Below are 23,297 nucleotides of genomic sequence, written 5' to 3' on the forward strand. Positions count from 1 at the left end.
GACTAAAGGTTACCAAAGGGGAGGGGTGGGGAGGGAGGGAGAAGGGTTATTTAAAAGGGCATTATGATTAGCACACTTAATGTAGGGGGGTCACAGGGAAGGCAGTATAGCACGGAGAAGACAAGTAGCGACTCTGTAGCACCTTACTACTGTGATGGACAGTGACTGCAGTGGGGGTGGGGGGAGACAGTATAGGTGAATGTTGTAACCACAATGTTTCTCATGTGAAACCTTCATAAGTTTGTATATCAGTGATACCTTAATAAAGAAAATTGGTCTTCTTATTAAATTTTCATTATTTTAATGTATTTTTTTTAAATGGTGAGGGTTGAAGGATTCCCTGTGGGTGGACCATCATCAGCATTGCTGGATCATCCCTACCTACATACACAGTAGGGAGAGGGTTTGTGTGTGTTGGGGCAGGGAGGTAGTTGACCCCCGTCAGGTGGGTCTGGTTCTCAAATAATCTGGTGAAGTAATAGATTCCAGAACCACCTTTTTTTTGGAATAAGTAACCCAGTGCTCAACTCTGCCTTGAACCCCAAAGCTAGTTCCAGAACTCATGGTGGACTGGAAAGAGGTCATAGTTATGCAGCAGTTTGTAGCACATGAAAAACGTAGATATAATGTTCAGAAAACCCAAAGGGTATGATAGCTAACATTTATTAGGCACTTTGTGCCAGTCACTATTCTAAGTGCTTTAGATTTATAACTTCATTTATCGTGTGTGTCATGAGGCACATGCTGGTATCCTTATCTTATTCTTAAGGAATTTGAGACTTAAAGGAATTCAGCCAAATTTACAAAGTTGGTGAAATGATAGAGTAGGGAGTTGAATCCAAGTAGTCTGGCTCCAGAGTCAGTCCGTAATCGCTGAAGTTGCCAGTAATTACATTTCCTCCTGCTTTTGTGGGGAAATGAAAAACATTGTCAATACACAGTGCTGGGTTGGGGGAGGGGTGCACAGACCCTGTTGAGACACCATTGCTGGGAGTGTGTACATTTTCTACCAGTTGTCTCGGGTTTGGGATTTGGGATACTGTTTGCTTTTAAACTTTGCTGTATCTTTTTTTTTTCCTACAACATACATGTCTTCTTACAATCAGAAAAAACAGTAAAGCTATTTTAATTTGGGGTGGGGGTGAGATTACTTTCTTAACAGTGAAGTAAGTTTCTATGTGCTTTGCCCTGGAAGTTGAATAGTGTATTAGTAACCTTGCAACTGTGATAAAGAACTAAGTAGATACGCTAATGTGACCAGTCCTAAGATTAAATAAAACATGAAATGTAGAAGAGTGTGTGTACTATGGTTCTAACTTGTTCTTCGAGTGTGTGAGGTCACGTGTGTCAAATGCATAACATTTTGAAGGGTACTTGCAAATCTGTTAGCACTTGTGCCCTTTGGCAGAAGAAGAGGAACATTTTAACTTTTCCTTTTTTAACTTCATTTTATTGCTTTTGTTATTGTAAAATTGTATTTATGTATTTATCTACTGTGAAAATAACAATACTCAAAATGAGAACTCCAGGAATAGCCTTTTAATACAGATTATGTTTGCCAACCATTTTTGCAGCATTTTGTGCTTTGTTATATAATCAGGGAAATATTCTCTATAGATTGTGGAATTTTCCACAGGATTCTGAGCTTCCTAGGTAGGTACAAGACTGTTTTCAACTTTTAATTCTTTTGATTAGGCAGTAGGTTCGTGTTAACTAGAGAAGACAGCTGCTGTCCCCTCAGCAGCTGTCTTCTCTCCCTAGAGGCAGTGTTACCAATTTCTTTTATATCCTATGCATATACAAGCAAATGCATTTTCCCTTTTATTACACAAATGGCATACCTTGGTTTATTTTTTATTTGATGCACATTTGTTAGAGATAATTCTACATCCCCAAAATAAGCAAACCCTCCTTTTCTGCTGGAGCAGGGTGATCTGTTTTATGGAGGTACCCTTCTTTACCAACCAGCTGTGACTGGTCCTTTGATATTGTAAACAGTGCTACAGTGGATAACCTTTTATATATGTTATTTTGCAAATATGTGAGCATTTCTAAGGATAAAACACTAGAAGTGGAATTTCTGGGTGAAAGAATGTTATTTTTGTAATTACCAAATTGCCTCTCACTTCCCTCAGCATGGTGAGAGATGTTTCCCTAGACGGATGATCCTCACCAGCATAATGTCTTGTTATCAGAGTTTGTTTGTTTTTTTGCTATTCTTATAGTTGAAAAGTAGTATTTGTTTTAGTTTTGTAAGTGAGATTATACATTTTTAAGAGACATTTTTGCTTCTTTTTTTTCCTTGTTGATTTCTGGGTACCCTTTATAGAGTAAGAGAACCAGCCTTTAGTCTGTAGTATGAATTGCAAGTATTTTTCCCAACTTGTTATTTATTTCTTATCTTGTTTATATTAGCTTTTGGTAGACAAGACAGGTATGTTTTATTTGGGGTGAAGAGAAATTTCTCCCTGTGGGGTAAATGGAAGTTTGCACCCAGAATTTCCCACCCTATTTGGGTATTAATAGGCCATGGCAGGGCCGCAGCCAGGGCAAGGAGTGGAAAGAAAACAGCCATTCTTTCCTCCTTTCCATTCCTGGTATGTAACTGGCACCATGGAGTCCCTCCCAGACGGAGCAGGCAGGGGAAGTGAGTGTTGCATGCATCCGCAGGGGGTGTATGGAGAGGGGGCTGGCTAGTGAACCCCAGCGAGCTGTGAGCAATAAAAACCCTTTCTCCTGACCTGCCAGTTCCCCTTGTCCTCCTTCAGTTTCATCACATTCATAGAGAACTTGCCCAGGGTGGGGAACCCCTATATTTCTGGAGCTGCATTCCCCCTCTCTCTTCTAAGGACTTTAAGATTTTGTTTTGTATTTGAAACTTCAATGTTATCTATTTTTTAATCCTCAGATTTCCTTTGGTGCTTTTTATAGTTTCCTTAGAAACTTTATTATGGGGAATGTCAAACATATTTAGAAGTAAGATACTATAATGAAACCTACATACCCATTACCAACTTCAGCAACTACTACTAACTTATTTATCTTGACCCCATCAGCTTCCCTTGCTCTTGAATTGTTTTTGAAGAAATGTCAGGTAATTTATTACTTCATCTGTAAATATCTAAGCATATATATCTCTAAAGATGGGGAGTCCTTTAAGAATATAACCACAATACCATTTTCATGCCTAAAAATTGAATACTTTTAAATACCACAGAACCCTTAAATGTTCAAATTCCCAATTGTCTCAGATACCGTGATTGTTTTTGTATTTTGTTGGACTCAGAATCTAAAGTCTATGTAGTTCCATCAAGGTACATCTTCTAAGTCTCTTAATTTATAGGTTCCCCTGTCCTAAGTCTTTTAATTTATAGGTTCCCCTATTCCCCGCTCTGCCTTTCCATACCCACCCTGTGTGTTTTTGTCTTTGGGATTTATTTGTTAGAGAAAATGGGTTCTGTAATTTCTTACATCTGGACATTGTTACTGCATCCTTGTTGCATCATTTAATATGTTCCATTTTGATTTCCTATAAATTATACTAGGATCTAGAGGGTCAATCAGATTCAAATTCTTTTTTCTTTTCAAGTATATTTCATAACTGGTATTGTAGTCTATCAGAAGGCAAATAAATAATTTACTATTGTCTTTAGGATGCACTGTGCTTAGATGCATTAAATTATTAGGGATTGAAAATGATTTTCTATTCTCTTATTCCCTTTTCATTTATTTCATTTAGTAGCTGTCCTCAGGGTTCATCCAAGTTTTCGCATATTGCAGCATTTCCTTTTTTAAGGCTGAATAACACTCCATTGCATGGATAAAGCACATTTTCTTTATCCATTCATCTGTCAAAGGGCATTTTGATTGTTAATAATACTGCAATGAACATGATAGTGCTATTATTGTTCAAGGTCCTGATTTCATTTCTTTTGGATAAATATCCAGAAGTAGGATTGCTGGATCACATGGTAGTTCTATTTTTAATATTTTGAGAAATCGCTATCCTGTTTTCCATAGTGGCTGCACCAATGTGCATTAGCTGGAACATTTTTGTAAAGAGAAACTTTTTATCTACTACTTGGTTAGTGGTGTACTTGGAGAGGCCGGATGAATGTCTGATTTTTTTCACTTTTATTTACCAATTTTCAAAATTAATTGGTTTCCTAGTGTCCTTTAATGATGGCCAATTAGTTTTATCATTTTGAATGCATGGATTTAAACAGATTTGATGTTTCAGTCTATTGCAGTTTTTACCCTTAATGATGCTCATATTGTCCCTTATTTGGAGAGCAAGCTCCTTTGTAAGTTGAAGCCTGTGTTCTTTTGATACAACCTAGTAGGTTTTGCTAGGGTCTTTGAAATCTGGTAGGAAAAGATGTTCCAGGCCTAGCTTTTATATTCTGTGTGGATCTGATCTTTTTTCCCCTGAAACCTGAAATCAGCCATTTCTCTAAGTAAACCTTACTACTTTTAATGAAAAATTAAGCTCTTTGGAGATTCCAATCTGGGCATTAGATGTGTGATTTCTTTTGTTTGTTTGTTTATTTAATGTAAAACTTTGATCCATCTTGGAATTTAGTTTGGTGTAAGGCATGAGAGAAGGATTCACTTTTGTTTTTTTCCCACAGAGCTCCTCATTTATTTTAAAACAGTATGCTGCTTTTCTCAGACTACTATATTTCTATGCATTTGAGACTACTTGTGGACTTTCTGCTTCTTTTTTTTGTTTTTGGTGAAAAAAATGAATTTGGCTATTCACATGTATTTAAAGGACTAAATGAATTTTAGGATCAGTTTGTCTTGTTTCAGAAAAAAATTTTTTTTTCATATTTTTATTAGAATCAATGAAGGGTGTTGCTTTCTTGAGGATATTGTGGCTTCCCATCTGAAATCATGGGGAGGTTCTTTGTATGAATTAGTTTTTGTTGCATAACTAAATACCTCCAAATTTACTGACTTAAAAACAACAAATGCATATTATTTCTGATAGTTCCGTGGGTTGGCTGTGGGTGGTTCTTGTGGTCTGGAAAACCCATCTGATACTGAATGGCCCTGGGTAGCCTCGCCTGCATGTTAGGGTCTCCCTCGTGCAGCGAGGATGGCTGTGATAGGGCAGTGGTCTCTCATCTGCAGAAGCTAACCTAGGCCAGACACAAACCTGGTAGCAAGAGAGGGCAAGCCCCAGTGTGCAAGTGCCTTCATGCCTTTGCATGATATGATATAAATCACATTTACTCTAATTCTGTTGGCCAAGGCAAGCATATGGACACATCCAGAGTCAAGAGGTGGAAGAATAGCCTCTACTTATTAATGTAAGGGGTGGCGAGGTCACATTGCAAAGGGGTGTTCATGTAGGGGTGGGAGGACTTAATGCAGCCATTTTTGCAAACAGGTTGCCATACTCTCCAGTTTTTCCAGTTTTCTGTGTCTTTCAGGAATGTTTTAAAGCTTTTTCCAGACAGGTCTTACACATTTCTTTAGTACATTCCTAGATATTTTATCTTTTGCCTCTACTGTAAATGGTCTCTCTCCCCACCCCATTTTAATTTAGAATTCTTGGGCAGGTGATATGTGTATACAGTTAAAATGAAAACAATATACTGATAAATCTCTCTCCTACTCCTTCTCCTAACCACTCATTTTCCTCTCCCATCTCTGTAGTTAACCAGTTAAAAAATAGTTTGCTCATCTGCTGCTGCTTTATTGAAGCATTGGCAAATATAAATATTCTTCTACCTTTGAAAAAGGTTCTTACTATCTGCCTTATCTGTGGCTCACTTTCCTCACATGATGACATACTCGTTTCATACCAGTGCCTAGAGATTGTTTTCATTCTTTTATTGCTACGTATACTCCTTGTGATGGTATATATACCATTGTTTATTTAAACAATTCTCTATTCTCTATTAGTAAACCCTAGGGTTGTCCACCATCTTTTTATATTGCAAACAGTGCTGCAGTAACCATGTACACATGTGCACAGGTACATTTTTCTAAAATAGGATTTCTGGGTCAAGGGGTAAATGTCTTTAAAACTACATTGAGTTAGCATTTCTCATCAGACTGGCAAAAATCCAGGAGTTGGGTAATTTATTCTGTTTGGGAAGCTGTGGAGAACCATTACTTGACTATGTATTGCTGGTAGAGGTTTAAGTGCCTTTATTAAGTCCTTAATAGAGGGAAACCTGGCAACATCTACTAAATTAATCCAACTTTATTTATGTGTGAAATCAAGCTTTTTTTCCACATGTTTAAGGGTCATTTATATTTTTCTGTGAACTGTTTCTGGACTCATTTTTAGGGGGGTTCCTGGTCTTTTTAGTGCTAGAAGCTCTTTATATATTAGAAAGATTAATGTTTTGTGATATAAATTGTAGAGATTCTTTGTAACTAAAGTTTTATGTAATAGTGATATTTTCATAATAATTTTGTTATGAAAGTTATTGGTTATTCATAATAACCAATAACCATCTTATTGATGTCAGCAAATTATGGCCTGTGAATAAAATCTGACCAGCCACATGTTTTTTGTAAATAAATTTTTATTGGAATACAGCCACACACATTTGTTTACATATTGTCTATGGTGGGTTTTGCACTACAGCAGCAGTAACTGTATGGCCTGCAAACGTTTTTATTTTTTATCATAGTTGATATATAATATTATATTCATTTCAGGTATGAAACATAGTGATTCAATAGTTTTATACATTACGGAATGTTCACCACAATAAGATAGTTACCATCTGTCACCACGCAAAGTTATTACAATATTATCAGCTATATTCCCTATGCTGTACTGGCCTGCAAACCTTAAAGTGTGTACTATCCGGCCCTTTAGACTCCAATTTAAAGTGACCACATCAAAGTGTTTAGTATGATGCAGCCATTTTTGACTTGGCCTTAAAAAAAATCTACTTAAACTTTAGTGTGTGTGTGTGTGTGTGTGTGTCTAAGATGAAGCAATGGACAAACAGGCAGTCACGTGTCAGTGTCAGAAATATCTGTCTGGAACATGGCAACATGTGTGATGTGGCCAGTTTGATGATACCACATCAAATAATTGTTAAAATGCCTTTGATTGTTGTTATATATATTACATAAAGAAGCTTTGATCTGAGTAAGTCTGGGTAGAAAGACTTAAAATCTCTAGCAGTTTTGTAACAAAAATGCCTTCAGAGATTTCCTTGGTCACAGTACTTTGCAGAACTGTTCTACATGAGTGGAATGGAGGGAAGAGTAAGGTGGCAGTGGATGGTGCCACTTGGTTTATTTATTATAAATATTCAGAAACTTCCCGCCCTTGGGATTGTATAATTGCCCTTTGTTACACTCAGATTTAAGGTTATTCTAAATATTTCTTGGGAATTTTTAGTCCTACACTCAGCGAATTTCTGTTTACATTTCTATTTGTCTTGGAAATTTCCCAAAGTGGTTGCTTAATTGACCACCAGTTAAAAAATTCCTCTGAGAAGACAAGTAGTGACTGTAGCATCTTTCTACGCTGATGGTCAGTGACTGCAAAGAGGTGTGGGGGGAGACTTAATAATATGGGTGAATGTTTGTAACCACTGTGTTGCTCATGTGAAACCTTTATAAGATTGTATATCAATGATACCTTAATTTTAAAAAATTTCCTCTAAGTGCATCATGTTTCAGGATAGCAGATAAAAACCTTTTAGGAAAAACCATTTTCAAAGAATGTATCAATAACTGGTAGTTTTTTTCTTGAAGATTTGCATAAGAAAAATTTTCAGCCATTCTCAATGGGTGCTACAATTCTTTGTAGACATTTCTTTTATTGGTAAAAGATCTTTTACTAGAACAACTGTTAAAATAAAACCTTTGTAATAATTCTGTAACATCTTCCTATGTTGACAGATAGTAACTGCACTAGTCAGGGTGAGGATTTAATAATGTTGAACCACTTTGTTGTATACTTGAAACCAATACAAGATTATCTATCAATGATACTTCAATTAAAAAATGAAAAAAAACCTTAACATAACTCTTTCATCCTGACTGTATGTTTAACACATTGCTTGTGAACATTTAAATTAATAGACTAACTTTATTTCCTTCTTTGAAACTCTTAAGAGCAATATAACCAAAGCATGATTATTTGTCCATGTCTTCTTGGAAAGTTTCTTACTTGTGTAGCTGTCTTGAACCGTGGCCCTGCCACATTTTAACAATTTTACTAATAACATAGGGGAAACTGTGGAAAGGGTGCTGATCAGAGTCTCTGTTGACTCTCACCAGGAAGGGATAAGGGATAATTGGATGGCTTTAGAATTCAGAAAACTATTGGTTTGGAACCAATAGGTTTAGCCTATTGGCTGGAGCAATGGGCTAAATCTAACAAGATGAAATTTTGCAGGGATAATTTAAGATTCTATACTTGATTCAAAATAACAACAGAACAAGCCCAGGCCAGGATCTAACAAAGTCTGTTGAAGTCACAGATTGATGTAAACTGAAAAGCATTTAAGCCTTAACCACTCAGGTAAGGACAAATAACATCTCCATATATTCATGGTGTAATAATGCTCTCAGGGTCTGTTAGAGTAACTTCTTTTTCTTCTAATGATTCTTCATGGTTAGGTAAAGGCGAGATACAGGAAGGCATTAAGTATATAAGATTTTATAAAAAGTCAAATGAGTATGCTAAAGTAAAGCAAGCTTGCTATTTGAAAAAGTAAACTAGCTGTGTAGAAATATCACCTACATGGAAAACTTCAGTTCTCAAGGGTGTCAGATTAATAAAAGTCCTCTGTCCCTTGAATTTCTGAAGGTTAACGTACTTAACTTTTTGATTGAATGTCTCTGTTTTAAAAATGGGAGAGCTGCATTGCCAAAGATCTACTTTTCCCCAAGATTTGGTTGTAATTTATGTGAAACCAAAAAAACAGATGCTTAAGAATGGAAGCCTATCATCTGCACTCTCACCTCAACATGAACTCTTTTGCTGCCAGTTTTGTTTTGTTTTTTTTCTATTTTTAAACTTTAATTCTCTATTGTTCATTTTAAGTTCTAACATTTTGGTTTTATTTTCTCTTGCAAAATAGGAAATACAGCAGTGTACTTCTTATAGCCAGTGCTTTTCTTTATTTAGAATGTTTTCTTAATAAATTATTTGGTTTGGGATTATTGGTTTGTGTCAGCTTGGACTTTCTTGGTTGCAAATGACAGAACTGTGCTGGCATTAGCTTTGGCACAGAAGGAGACGGCATTGGCCCCTGTGCCTGAAGAGTCCCTGCGCGGAGAAAGGGCTTCAGGCTGGTCCTTCAGGTGATCTCGTCAGGATGCCTTTCTCTTTGCCATTCCACTCTGCTTTCATTCTACTTCATTTTTCAGCCAGACTTTCTCCATAGCAAAGCTAGGTAGGCATTCGCAGCATTTTTAGAGGAAATGACCCACTCTCTCCAACATCTATATCAATTTGGGGAAAGAGTTCTGATTATCCCTATTTGGTATATGCTCACCAATCACTTGGATCAGGCAGGAACAGTTTCCAGAAGGTAAGGGTGTGGGACGTACAAAACAACAGATGTTTACAGCATGTGTCAAAAAGATTGTGTGTGTATGTATGGCTTTCTCTTCTCCCCAGAAAAGTATGTGTTAAGGATGATGGGTTATGCTCATACGGACAAGTGTTTGGTGGCACATTTAGTATTCCAGTGCCAGCAGCATTGAGTTTGAGAGCTTTCGATCCATTCACATTTATTTTACTGTATCTAGATAATGGGACGTATGTATAAGATTGCTGTCTACTAGCCATTCCCCTCATCTGTAATCCTTTTTTTTTTGTTATTGAAGAGATGAGTTGTGGGTTGATGATGTGTATTCAGTATGTAGTATGGAGTTATCTATTGCCCAGGAACTGTGTGGAAATTTAGCTTTTGAAAATACTTGAGTCATTTCTTAAAGTGTAGCTAACATTGGAAAAAGTAGTGATGAAAAATGGACCTTTTCTTTCAAAGGTCAAGGTCAGCATCTGTATCTGGATAGGTGAGTGATGGAGAAGAGGAAAAGGCCAGTGCTGAGGGGAGAACTTGGGAAAACAGGTGGAAGCCAATGGCAGGCCTACGAGGAAAGTAGATAATAGACAGTGGCAAGAGGTTTTCAGCGCTTAAGTTTTCCAGTCTTACCTAAGCTTTATAAGAATAAAAAATGGCTCCTCTAGGCTGAATCAAAAATTTTTTTTTCTGTTCATAGCATGACATGTTATGCTTATTTGGGGATGTGCTTTTAAAATCTTTTTGCTCTCCAAAATTATTCTCAGTTCTAATTTTTAAGAAGCATATCTAGCTTCAAAAGGTTATAAGTCAATGTTTAACCAAACATAAAATGTTTATATATTTTTTCCACGCGTAGATGTTCAGTAATATTTAAGTGTGTAAGGGAATTTCCCTTTTCACTTTTGACTTGTTTCACATTCTGTTTCACCAAGTTATAAGTTGAGTAAACAAGAGGCTTTGGTATTCTATATTTGGGATTAGATTTTGTATTTGGGGTTAGCTGGATTTAAAAACATTGTTAACCAGGAATCTTGAGGAGCAATAACAAATGGCAGCTTCCTCGTCTGGCTCTTGTATGGACACCAAGTCCCTCTCCATGAAGCTCAGTGTCCTGTGGGGTGGGTGCTGGCTGGGGGGCCCTTCCCACCCTCCTCATGCATTTATTTCATATCTGCCCATATTGTTCAAGGGATTGAGGTTGGTGTAATAGGTTTTTAAAAAAATACTCCACAACATGACAAACAGAATTCTATCTACTTTTGCAGCTATATGAGAAAAATGCTTCAGCACCTTGCATTGTCCTTTGTAATGACCTAAGGAAAACCCTAATGTCTACAGAAGTCTCTCTCTGCCTCTGTCTTCTCTCCACCCTCTTCCCCACCTGTCAGTGGACAGAAGAAAGGATCTGATGTGATTTCTTGACTGGCAGACTGTTCTCTTCCATTTGTTTCTTCCTAACATTTTATTATGAAAAATTTCAAACATTTACAAAAGTTTAAATCATTTCCGTTGAACACCATAAACCCCATCTACATAGTGCCAGGTTTTACTCTACTGCTTTGTTACATGTTCCTCTTGCCATAGTATCTTATCATTTTTAACGTATTTCAGAATGTGCGGCTTTTCCCCCCTAATCTTTTAGCACTAAGTGTGAATGCTTAGTCCTTGTTATAAGAATTTCAGACATTAGTAAGCAGGTGTAGAGAAGGGGCCCTGGTGAGCACAGGGGCCCAGCATGGTTTTTTTTTTTTGTCTTATGGTAGGTATTAAGTAAGTATTTGTTAAATGAATGAAATTCCATTAGTTCCATTTTACTAGTCCTGTAGGTATATCTTAGGACAATTACTTTAAAAACAAACCATGTGTTCCCTAGGTACATGTGAACCCCAATTTATAAGATGGACCTCTCTCTATAAGACAGTCCATGAAGTACAACTATTTAAAATTTGAAAATGGACTTTAAAAATACATGTTTATTATGTATTATAAAAGTACATATAAAATAGATAATTTTTACAACAGTGGTTCTCCCTCTTGGAATATGTGTATGGCACTATTCCAAGGAATCCACATTTCTGGGTTGATACCTCAAGGATTCTTTTGAGGAAGAGACTGAAATCAACCAGAGCGGCTTCCCATTAGTCTGTTTTCTATGAAATTAAGATTTCATTGTAGGAAAAAGTTTGAAAATCACAGCTGTACACAGCCTTATGTAACTCACTGTAGAGTGGAAAGTAGTGGAAGAGTGTAAATATGTCTTGGCACCCAAATCTTAAATTTCTGAGTTCAGTTGGCTAGAGGTACTGTATTATCAAAATTCATCCCAGTGGCTCTAGGTAAAGAATAATTATCGTTATAAGGGATTAATTTAAAGATGTCCGAATCTTTTATGTGTATGTCTATCCGTATAGCTCTTCAGTCCCTGAGAGTGAGTGGTCCCAGAAGAGCGATGTCTGTATTTTCACTCTTACCTCCTAAAAGGAAGAGCATGTTTTTTTTTGCTCTTGATGAAATGGGTGTATTTTGAGTACTTTCAGGGGCTGAGCTCTAAATGCGGTGTAGGCAGCTGCCAGAAACCTTCCCTGTTCCCAACACAGAATGGGCTCCACCATTGGTGTCATTCTTCCTCACAAGAGGGCTGATAAATCATTTTGGTATTTGTCTTCCTTTCTTCCAAAACAGCCACTGTCATGAAGTGCTTGTTCATGCCAGCACATTTCCAAAGTGAACTGTAAGGTTGTTCATTTTTTTACTGTTAAATTTACATTTGTGACTTCCTCTTTTCCTGTCTATTCTCAATAGGCTCGGGTTATGTATGATTTTGCTGCTGAACCTGGAAATAATGAGCTGACAGTTAATGAAGGAGAAATCATCACAATTACAAACCTGGTAAGGGAACTATTTCATTTAAATCTGATTGTCCCCAAAGACTTATTTTAAGACTTTATTTTTTAATGACTTGATCATTCATTCAAACCCACATGAATTTTTTTCCCTGTTGCTTATGAAGTACTGATGGTGAAGAAACAATCCATTTTCTAAACACTGAGAAAAGTTAAGTCCTCAAAAGATAGTTGAATGTGTGGAAAGAAGACCATCCCAGCTAGATCAAAGTTGTAGAGATTAGGAAGTATTCAGTGTTTCTTAGACGTCTCAGGTACCATGTTGACAGCCTCTGACCAGGGTGTCTGACTAAGTACTGTGCGTATATTCTTGGATGTATTTTCCTATGAACTCTATGAGATAAAGACTTTGAATCTGTTTTATAAATGAGGGTCACAAGACTTAGAGGTTAAGTAACTTGCCCAAGATTGTCCTTCTGTTAAGTATCAGAACAAGGATTTAAAGCCACATCTGTTTGGCCTCTAAGCCTCTACTGTTTCTTCTCTGCTGGGGAATTCTGCATGTAAGCAGGAGTCCCAGGAGTACAGGATATGTATATGCCAGTAGGAGACAGGGTAAGAAAACTGGCTGTTAGAGATAGTCAGGACCAGTGAGTCCGGCTGTGGACTTTGGACTTTATTTGGCAAGTAGTGGATCCATTTAAGGGTTTTGCCTTTTTATTGTTCATATTATTGTAGGGAGGTGACATGATGAGACCTGCATTTCAAGAAAATTAATCTTGTACAGGTGTATTGAGTAAATTGGTGTGGCTGGAGTCTAGGGACATGACTATGTAGCAACAATAGGAGTTAAAAGATGGATGCAGGAGGCTTTGGAGAGACAGACCCAGGGAACTTGGTGCCTGATTAGGTACTATTGGTGAGAAAAGAGTCATGGATCCCAGAGGTTTGGGGCCTTTGCACAGGAAAGAATGGTGGATTTACTAAAGTATGTAAGTCAGGAAGAAGAGCTTCTTGGGAAAGAGTAAATGAGTTTACTTTTAGATGAGTTTGAAGAACAGTTAGGAATCAGCCCTGTCCTATAGCTTTGCATAGTCTAAAATGGGAGTGCAGAGCTAGAGATAGTTTGGCTTCCTGGACCCCTGTGCAAGTGGGCATGTGAAGAGAGGTGCCAGGGAGGCCAAGGAGACTCGGGAAAGGAAGGAGGAGATGCACACGTGTCCCACCAGGTGGAAGGGAGGGAGGACTGTGGTGGCCCAAAGGTCGAGGAGGGGGAGAGGGGTGACATAGAGGATGGTTGTTTCTTAGTATTGATAGTACTTTTAAAACCTATTTTGAAGTCTTAGATACAAATAAGAATTACTGGGAAGTAAATGTACATGTAGTTTTAGATAATATGCTTGGTGTAAATAAGTAAATACATTCTATTTTTAATTATAGGAGAGGTTAAAGATTCTTTTATCTTTTTTTTTTAAATGAAGTATTCATTGCTGTTACTGTTGTGGTAAAAAAAATAGACAAAGTTGTAGCTTAATGTGTTGCCTAGATTTGGGTAATTATTAATGAATTAGGGTATGATTTACAAACTTAAGACAACTGTTACTATTTTAAGGGAGAAAAGTAGGACTTTCCTGAGGTAATAGATTGAAAAATGGAAATCCTGGTATGGAGTAGTTTATTATTTTGTTTATTAATATTGCTTGTCAAGAAGAGCAAAGAAACTGTAGATGAGTTAACTTTTCCTAAACCACAGGCCAGTCCAAAGCTTAGTGGCTTTGTTGCTCAAGGTTCTGCTGACACTGGGCTTGCTCGTGTGTCTGCATTCTCCTGGTGCTCAGCTGGGGGCTGAGAGGTCTACCAGGGCCTCACTCACATGTCTGTCAGTTCTCTGCTGGAGGTTGGATGGCTTTAAGATGGTCTCTGTTGTCATCTAGCAACCCAAATGTATTTGGAAAAATAGCAAGTTGAAGTGTGCAGAGCCTCCTGAGGCCAGGCTCTGAATCACCCCAATATTATTTCCATGTCATTCTGTTGGCCGAAGAGGTCGTATAGGACAACACAGATTCTAGATGTGGGCGGAGGGAAGGTGCATCCTCTTTCTTTGTAAACAGAGTTTCAAACCATTTTAATTTTCTACCACAAGCCAGTACATAGAAAGGAATTACAAAATGACGGCATTCTATTAATAGGCTGTTTTTTAATCTTTGATCACATATTGTTGAAGTTTGATTTTTCTTGTTTTTTACATTGTAATTTTATAAAAAGAAGGGTTAAAAATTTTTAATTTTCAACAATGTTAGCTTTGTAGAAAGAAAGAACTTAATGCCAATTACTTTTTCATGTATAATAATTCCCAAAACAAAATTCCTGCAGGAAGTTCCAACTACACTTTTTTTTCTTTTTTCTTTAAACTTTCTTAGGATGTTGGTGGAGGATGGCTGGAAGGCAGAAACAGCAAAGGAGAACGAGGGCTTGTTCCCACAGACTATGTTGAAGTAAGAACTTAACTGGCATTTATTAATTAAATCTGGCCTTTGTCAAGCATCTTTTTATGAATTATGAACTTAAAGGACAGACCAGAAGAGAGCAACTTTATTTTTATTTAAAAATTTTCCATTGTAAATGTAATTCATGCTAATTATATAAAATGTGGAAAATATATTGAAATGGAACTAAGGAAAAATATTACCTATAGACCCAAGCTATTCCCCAAAGAGTGACTCCAAATATTTAATTTCCTTTCAAAGATAACCTCTTAATTATTCTGAGTAAAAGTTGCAATTTTTCCTTTGGTTATAATGTATAGTTTGCTGCTTACTGTGTTGTAGAATTGGTTCACAAAGCTTAAATACTAGGTTTTTTAAAATAGCTTTCTTAGGCTAATTTAGGACATGTCTCAGTTCCTTCTCCCATCTCCACAGACAGAAGGGTCTTAAATGAGCTGCTGTGAGCTGTTGCCGGGATATATATCAAGTTCTATATGAGAGGTGGCAAGGGAGGTGTCCCAGCCCGGTCGGAGGGCTCCCTCTGGGACACGCCCACCGAGCAGCTGACCAGCCCTCTCCTGAATCAACCCCCTGGCACCCCCTGCTGGTTGTCTAGAGGCCACTCAAAACTGCATCCTGGCTATGCGGTGAGCTTGCCGCTCATCTCAGGTGCCAGAAAGAAACTCCAGTTGCCTGGCCCCCCCTGCGTAAACTGCAGTGAGCCCAAAAGTAAAGGAGCCTTTGGTTTCACCTCAGCGGAACGGAAGCATGCCCTTCTGGGAAAATGGCTCCCTGGGCGACACCTGGGAATGCGGGAGTGGGAAGGCTGCCTATCTGTTGTTGCTCATTGAGAGTCAGGGTGGGGAATTTTGAACCCTGAGGAGGATCTGACAAAGTCTGTGGGCCTTCCTCTCAGAACTGTGTGCACATACGTGTACCCCGGCGTTTTCCATACAGCTCCAGAGGGCTCACAGGCCCTGATCTCAGTCCCTGTGTAGTGGTTTACATGGTGTTTCACCTCTGCACATGCATTCAGGATCCTAATAACTGACAAGAATGAGAAAAATCTGAGGATTTAAGTTGCTACTGGCATTAATTACCATTTTCTAGAATTTTGCATACTTATAGAAAGGAATAGTTCATTCAGGTGTTTTTGGGCTGGTTTCCCTTTTAATAATAATAAGCCCCATTTCCATAATAGATGACAATTCTTGCTTATCTTTAGGGACTCTTACTCTGAAATAACTCCAATCTATGAAAATAATTGTGTTCTTTTTAATATTCAGATTTTGCCCAATGATGGAAAAGATCAGTTTTCTTGTGGAAATTCAGTGGCTGACCAAGCCTTCCTTGATTCCCTCTCAGCAAGTACGGCTCAAGTCAATTCTTCAGCCGCCAACAGTAGTACCCAGGTAAGCCTTACATCATCCTGCTGGAGGTGGCTGGTTTTACTGAGAGCAAAGTGCATTTGTGAAAGGGGTGATGCCTCACAGCTGTTGCCATTCCCTGAAAGCATAAACAAAGTAGCTGTTAGATGTCTGTGTGGCATTTCTGCTGGATATTAACAAAGAACTGGCCTGTTAAAGCCTGCTGAAGACTGTTTTTAAAATTGATTTTATGACAGAAGCCCGGGTGTTCATTGAGAATTGCTTTTAAAGTCTGGCGTGATTTGACCACAGACCCTACATATTGCAAATATCCTCTCTAGTGAGGGTGTGAAAGACATGGAGGGTCTTACGCTGGGGTGGTTGGGGCAGAGCTCTGGCTGGAACAGGAAAGGATTTCTCAGACTTCAGCAGGTCACTTACAACTCTCAGCTAGAGCCCCTCATCTTGGAGATGCAATGCATGTAAAGGGGCTCCAAAGGCAGTACTCAGCCCTTGGAACCATTGTAGTATTGCCTCTAGAAAACTTAGAATAATGGGATGATTTGAGAAAAACACACTAAAATTTAATTTTAATGAAAATTTGACCAGTTGAGATGACTGCCTAGGTCAGTTATTGCTAAATAGTTATCCAGAATAAGTGTCAACAAGAAAACTGAAAAGATGGATATCAAAATGTCACTGCCTCCTACATCTTTAGAAATGACTAGGCTTTAAGGGATGCTATTTCTTGATATTTTTTAAACTATGTAAGAGGTTTTAAATTATGGGAAGCCTAGTAATCATATCACTTACCATTATTTGCTTATAGAATGTTTATGTCTTAACCACTAAGAGTTTATCAAAGTACAGTTATCATACATTAACTGCAAGATTCTTAGTTTTTTGAGGACATCTTGAATTATAAATTAGTCTAGTCCAGATATTTGAAATTCAGAGCAAGGTGATACCATAGTTGAGCATTTTTTCCATATTTTGTTATTCTGTCATGCTTGAGAACAATGGCCAGTTAAAGATTACTCACGATGAAAGGTAAAAAATTAGTTAAACTATGCTTGAAGTTTTACACAGGGATTCTCAGCATGCATACTTGTAAACATTTGGGGCCTGATACCTCCCCACTGTGATGGTCAGCTGCATCCCTGGCCTCTGTCACTAGATGCCACTAGCGCCCCCCACTTAGTTGTAACAACCAAAATGGTCTCCAGGTGTTGCCAGATGTCCCCTGGGGGCAAAGTCAACGCAGCTGATTCACTAAGTTCTACAGAAACATGAATGAAATAAGTTTACTTTAAGTAGAAGACAACATTTTAATAAAATAGAACTATAATGAGATGATGATAGAATAAATGGAGAAAAACAAAAGATGGAAATTCATCTTATTTTAACTCAAGAACCTACTTCAACCATTATCTCAGGATAGGCTGAAGCACTTCAGCAGATGAACACAAATTTAAAATCAGGCTCAAGTCTTGTTCTGTTATGAAGTATATCCTCAGTATTTAAATGTAGTAATATAAACTGATTAGCATAAACCTAAATATATTTCCTCCAGGTTACTTAGGAGAAAATATAACCAAAAACACAACTTTTTAAAGTTGGATTTTACTAATCCAATCTAATATTAAATCTCATCAGATCCTTTGAAAGCAAACGGTGAACTGAAACTAGAAGTAACAAAATATAGAAAGCATACCATAATGAATTGATTTGAGCATTTGAATTTAATTTAAATCAAGTAAAAATATTTTTAACAGCTGTCTGTGCTCTCAAGTATGTGGAATATGAGAACAATTTAAGCAGGCCAAAACTGTGGTATGTATTATAAATATCATGAAAGGTGTTGTGAATAAGGAAACCAGACAACCATTGGTAATTGGTAGCTGCTAAAATTTTGCTCTCATGTTTGCCCATTCTTTCATTTTCTGAGTGTCAAAAAGAAAATGTTTTTGTTTCAGAAATATACGTTTTGGGATTTTCGAGTTTCTCTGGTATTGCGTTCTCTCCCAGAGGGTAATTTAACTGAAGGGCAGGGGTGTCTGAGGAGCCAGGCCTCTCCGTTGCCTGTCAGGCCACACAGGGCTCACCCCCTTGTCCAGCTCAGCACACAGCCTAGCTTCCCACGTGGGCTCTGTTCACTCTTCTCGGGACCAGGTCTTCTGAATTAGGCTCTCTGCCAGCACAGGCAGATTAAAGCCCTGCATTCAGCTATTGGTTATCCTACTTCCTGACCGTTGTATCTCTCTTTTGAATCCCATCTTTTTAAAAAAGAACTCTCTAAAAGGTTATGTCCATCTGTAGTTCTCTCTGAATAACTTACTTTGAGCCTATTTTTAAAAAATTTTTCTGAGCCTTCCTTGACTTTGTATTTTTTAGTATGTACTACAATTCAGTAATCAGTTTGTAAATTTATAACTGAATGTGTAAAATAGCAGTTAGTGTTCTTTTCTTTAAACTCCTGATTTCAGGTTGCTTGAGGTCTGGTTGTAGCTCCTTACTGAGTAATCACGGAGGGAAATGAAGAGACTGGTGCAGAGGCAGATGACATCGATAAATTCATCACAGCAACACATTGTGGCCTTTACTTCCTTTATTAGTATGTGATTCCAGACCCTTTATCTATGAACCAGTCCAGTCACTTGGCTCTGGTATAGACTAGAATTGTAAATTCTATATAGTCAAAAGACTATAATGCATTATTCTTTAAATATGCTGGAACAGTTAGTTTAATTTGGGAAATGATAAAGCTGTTTACTTTTTTTTTAAGTACCTGGAAAGAACATAGACTACATTTTTTTTCATAACCTTAAATATGTGGAAGGCCTTTCTAAGCATGTCACAATGTCTAGCAGTATTAAGGAAATATTTGATACATTTATGTCAGAAAGTAATACTAAACTAGGAAATATGTTTCTACCATGCCACAGGCATGGGCTAATTCTGTTAAAATACAAAGAACTCTCGCAAGTCTATAGGAAAAAGATGAATGACTCAGGAGGAAAAATGAACAAAGATGACGAACAAATTTTTCATTGGAAAAGAAGTATACATAGCAAATAAACATAGGAAAATACTCATTTTTAGATTCTGCTATCAAGTTAGCAGAGAATTAAAATGTCTTAATACCTAGTGTGAGGAAAGGCATGTGCAAATAGGCTGATGCGAAGCCGGTAAAGGAGTAAATGAATAAAGCTTCTTGGAGGGCAGCTTGATAATATATATTGGTGTTTAAAAGCCATATGCACTCTGATCCAGCAATTCTGAGTTTGTCTTGCATACCTGCTGCCACAGAAGCTGTCTGGGCAAGGGACCTAGCAGCAGGAGACTGGGGCATCCATGTGTGTCAGGAGGGACTGGCCAGGCAGACAGCAGGACTGCCACACCATGGGAAGCAGTGCTGCTTGTAGAAATATGAGGGCAGATGTACAGATGTGGATGTGTGAGCTCTACCTAAAGGCATATCAATATGGGTGGTGGTATCCTTCCTGTGTTTAAATATACATACACCACAGATGCAAATTGCGTAGAAAATTTATTGGAGGGTAACCAAGAAATTAATCAAATTCTCATATAGTTATTTTATTGTATGTTGGAAGGGGATGGCTATTACAATACCTTTAGGAAAGAATAGGTTTTAGTGGCTAATATTAGGTATTCATGTGGTATTTATAGGGTCAAGAGCATTTCTTATTAGTGGCTGTGCCACAGGATGAATTGACCAGCTGATGGAAATGCATCTCAGAAGTCATTAAAAGACATGCTAATAGGTGTCCTGGTCTTGTTTTTACCCAGTTATTTGTGGTTGAATTATATCATTGTCTTGATTATGAAAAAGGTTCTCAGTATAGATCTTCAAAAACAAACGCTTAGATGACTACCTCTTTGTCATATTTACTATAGAGAAATTAATGGGAAGTTTGTACTTTTTATAGAAGAACAGTGGGTATTAAACATTAATAGTCTTACAAGCTTAGATATTTTATCTGAAGGTTTAAGAGATTTTTCTGTCTTTAAACACTGGGAAGGTACATATACTTAGGATAAACTGCTTTTCATTTTATTAAAATTCTTGTTGCTTTTTACCACACTGTATCCCAGTTCCGCTTGAATGTCTGTTTTTCTGTTTCACAGTTGTCCATTGGCCCCGGGCCCCGGGTAGGTTGGTGTAGCGGGAAGCATAGGAGCTTTGGAGTTAGGGAGTCTGCTCATCAGGCTCCGGTACAGGAGGCAGTGGTTTGGCTATAGCAGCCGCTTCCTGAGTTGCTGGAGGGCCAGGCCACTTGTGTAACATGGTGTCAGACACCTGGAGGACATTTAATCAATGTTTTCCTTCTTTTCTCACCTCTTTCCTTTGCAAGGGATATTCTCAATCCACTTAGCCATTTTTGTTCCAAGCTTTCACCCTTTTCTACCCTCTAACCATGCAGATGATTGCCTCATAAATGTCTCTCCAGTATTGAATTTTCTCTTCAGTTTTCTGTTTCTTGTTGAGCAGCTCTGCCCGTCTCCTCTGCATCTCAAACAGTATGATCGGGATCACTCCTTTCTCCACAGAACTAGCTTGCTTCCCTTCCTGACTTTCCCATTTCTTTTTCTCTGACTTGTCACCTATTTTGGTGCCCTCTTTTCATTCCATTTTAAAACCCTACCTGAATGCCATTGTGAGCCACAGTTACTGATGGGAGTGTTCTGCATCCTTTAGATGTGTAAGGGCAGGAAAACCTCAGACCTTGCTTGGGTTTTAACCCCAGATCTCATACTTTCTGTGTGACTCAAGGTAAGCTGCTTAGCTCTTTGTGCCTCATTTTGCTCATCTATAAAACCTCATGGAATTGTTGAAAGAGTGAATGGAAAAATTGTTTAGTGTTTAGGAAAGTACTTGGTACTTAGTAGAGGGTCAATAATTGTTCATTAGTTACCTTCTGCATAGCTGCCTCTAAAATAAAACATTTAAGTATTTCAGTTCTTTGTTGAAGGAACTGTAGGGGCTTCCCCACTGCCTCCTGAAGCAAGTAACCAATACTACATGTGAAGACCAAGTGCTATGGAGGAGGTTACCACTATCCATCCACCAGGCAGAATGACCAAGAAACCCTGAGCAGTGCATGGCTGAAGGTTGTGTAAGAAATTCACCTGAATTATTAGAGGCAGAACTAGATACTTTTCCAGCCTCCACTGTGTTTCTGTGACTTCTCAGCATGGCCCTATCCTTACTTAGCAGTGGGCTCCAGCCAAACTGACTCTCCTTCAGACAGGCCCTGTGCTCTCCCACCTTTTCCATGCATCTCTTGCTGTCTCTTCTAGGTATGACAGAATGACTCCTTCACCTTTCAGAAGTCTGCCCACCCCTCAGGTTCAGCTCAATCTCATGTCCTTTAAGAAGCCTTCTTTGGTTTGTCCTTCTCCCCTTTCCTTCCTCTCCATTCTCTGAGTACCGTTTGTGATTCTTTACATAGTGTGTTGCTCATTTGTAAACTTGGAAGCTTGGTGACAAGCAGAGATTTTGTCTTCTGTCTTCTGTTCCCATAACTTATGGGAGACTTTGCACCACAATAGAGTGCTATTGTGGTTGGAATAATTTTTTGTTCACCATAAATACACCAGAAGGTATTTTACAAAGGAAAATGTGAGATTTACAGATTTCAACCTGGATCCCTGTCTGAAGGAGGTTTGTGTTCTCAGCATTGGCTGTAGCACTAGGAGCTCCTACAGAGGCCATCATCCCACCGTCTGCTGGGCTAGCCAATCAGATATAGTTAAAGCCTCTTACAGAAAAATCTTCTTGAGATTGTTAATTATCCTTTAACTGTTTAGATATTAAACAAGTGCTCAAAGTTAAGTTATTTAGGAGTATAACATCTTTTTATTATGCAGAGATTTTCTGTGTAATGATACTTGTTATGAAGGACTTTTTATTGGTTAAGGGATAAGAAGCAATAGTAATTTTATGTTGCAATTGCATTTTGCTTTTCATTTTTAAAAAAATACTCATTTTTAGACCACTTTTAGGCCATTTTATAGTCCATTTAAAAATAAATCAGCACAGGAAGCCATCACAAAGGTATTAAGTTTGCTTATTATTATCTCTGATAAGGTCTATATTGCCATAGATTGCTAACTGCTTATTGAGATTTTCTCTTTATAAAATCCTCACTGAAAAGGTGCTCTCTGTCTTCCCACCCCCACAGGAATCCTTTTTACTTGGTTAGAGGCTTTGGAAGGAAGTTTGTATACCTCTGTTTAGTGGATTTGCTGATATTTTTCTTCACAAAGCTGCATTGGGCTGGCAAAACTAACCTTTTGTGCTTTGTTGATCACAGATCCTTGCCTTATATAAGACAGTTTTGCACATCCAGGGAATCTTTCAGAAATACATATGGTGAAATTTACTGTTCCAGGTGGCTTATTGTTTGTTTTTGTCTAACAGGAAACAAATGACAAAAGCAGAAGGTTTTGTTTTGTTTTTTTGTTTTTTTGTTTTTACCTTAAAACTGCTATGATGAAGGGCCAGTCAGCATTATTATGCACACAACCCATCATCAGAAGAATGTCCAGAGAAGCCCATTTTGCATAGAGTTTTATTAGATCTATCTGGAAGCAAATTATCTGGCTACTTGTAACATCATCCTGTTTGGTACATAAAGCTACCTATTTTAAGACTTTGTGCTGACAAAATAAGTACTCCCTCTAAGCTAATACAAGTATTATCGATTTTTTAAGGCAAATTTTATTCTTTAAGTATTTTTTATTTAAAAAATAAATACCTGGAATTGACATCTGTGGGTTTAGAATGTGAATTAAAGGATTTGTTAAGCTATTTAAAGTTTCTGGGGGTAATTTCCAGTCAGTAGTATTGACATTACTGGCCACAGTGGATTTAATCTGTTCCAATATCTAGCCTCATTTTAAAACAATGTGCAAGTGTTGTACTTCTGTTAGTGGTTTTCTGAAGTCAGTAGAGGTTCATCTGTAGAATTAGATGATGTCCTTTGAGCAAAAGATGTATAAAAAACAAAATGGGGAATTTTATAAATTTGTCTGTATTTTCAGCTGAAATGG

The 23,297-nt window shown here is 37.7% G+C and overlaps 1 protein-coding gene across 1 annotated transcript in view; it reads left to right on the plus strand.

Annotated features, from left to right (window-relative positions):
• SNX9 (sorting nexin 9) overlaps positions 1 to 23,297 on the plus strand; it is an 86,118-nt gene that overhangs the window by 16,156 nt on the left and 46,665 nt on the right. Inside the window, exons 2-4 of the mRNA XM_037023555.2 lie at positions 12,327 to 12,413; positions 14,788 to 14,862; positions 16,140 to 16,265. Of these exons, the coding sequence (XP_036879450.1) occupies positions 12,327 to 12,413; positions 14,788 to 14,862; positions 16,140 to 16,265 (288 nt within the window). The remainder of the gene's footprint in view (positions 1 to 12,326; positions 12,414 to 14,787; positions 14,863 to 16,139; positions 16,266 to 23,297) is intronic.

This window comes from Manis javanica, chromosome 13 (genome assembly GCF_040802235.1).
Source record: "Manis javanica isolate MJ-LG chromosome 13, MJ_LKY, whole genome shotgun sequence".
NCBI classification, from domain to species: Eukaryota; Metazoa; Chordata; class Mammalia; order Pholidota; family Manidae; genus Manis; species Manis javanica.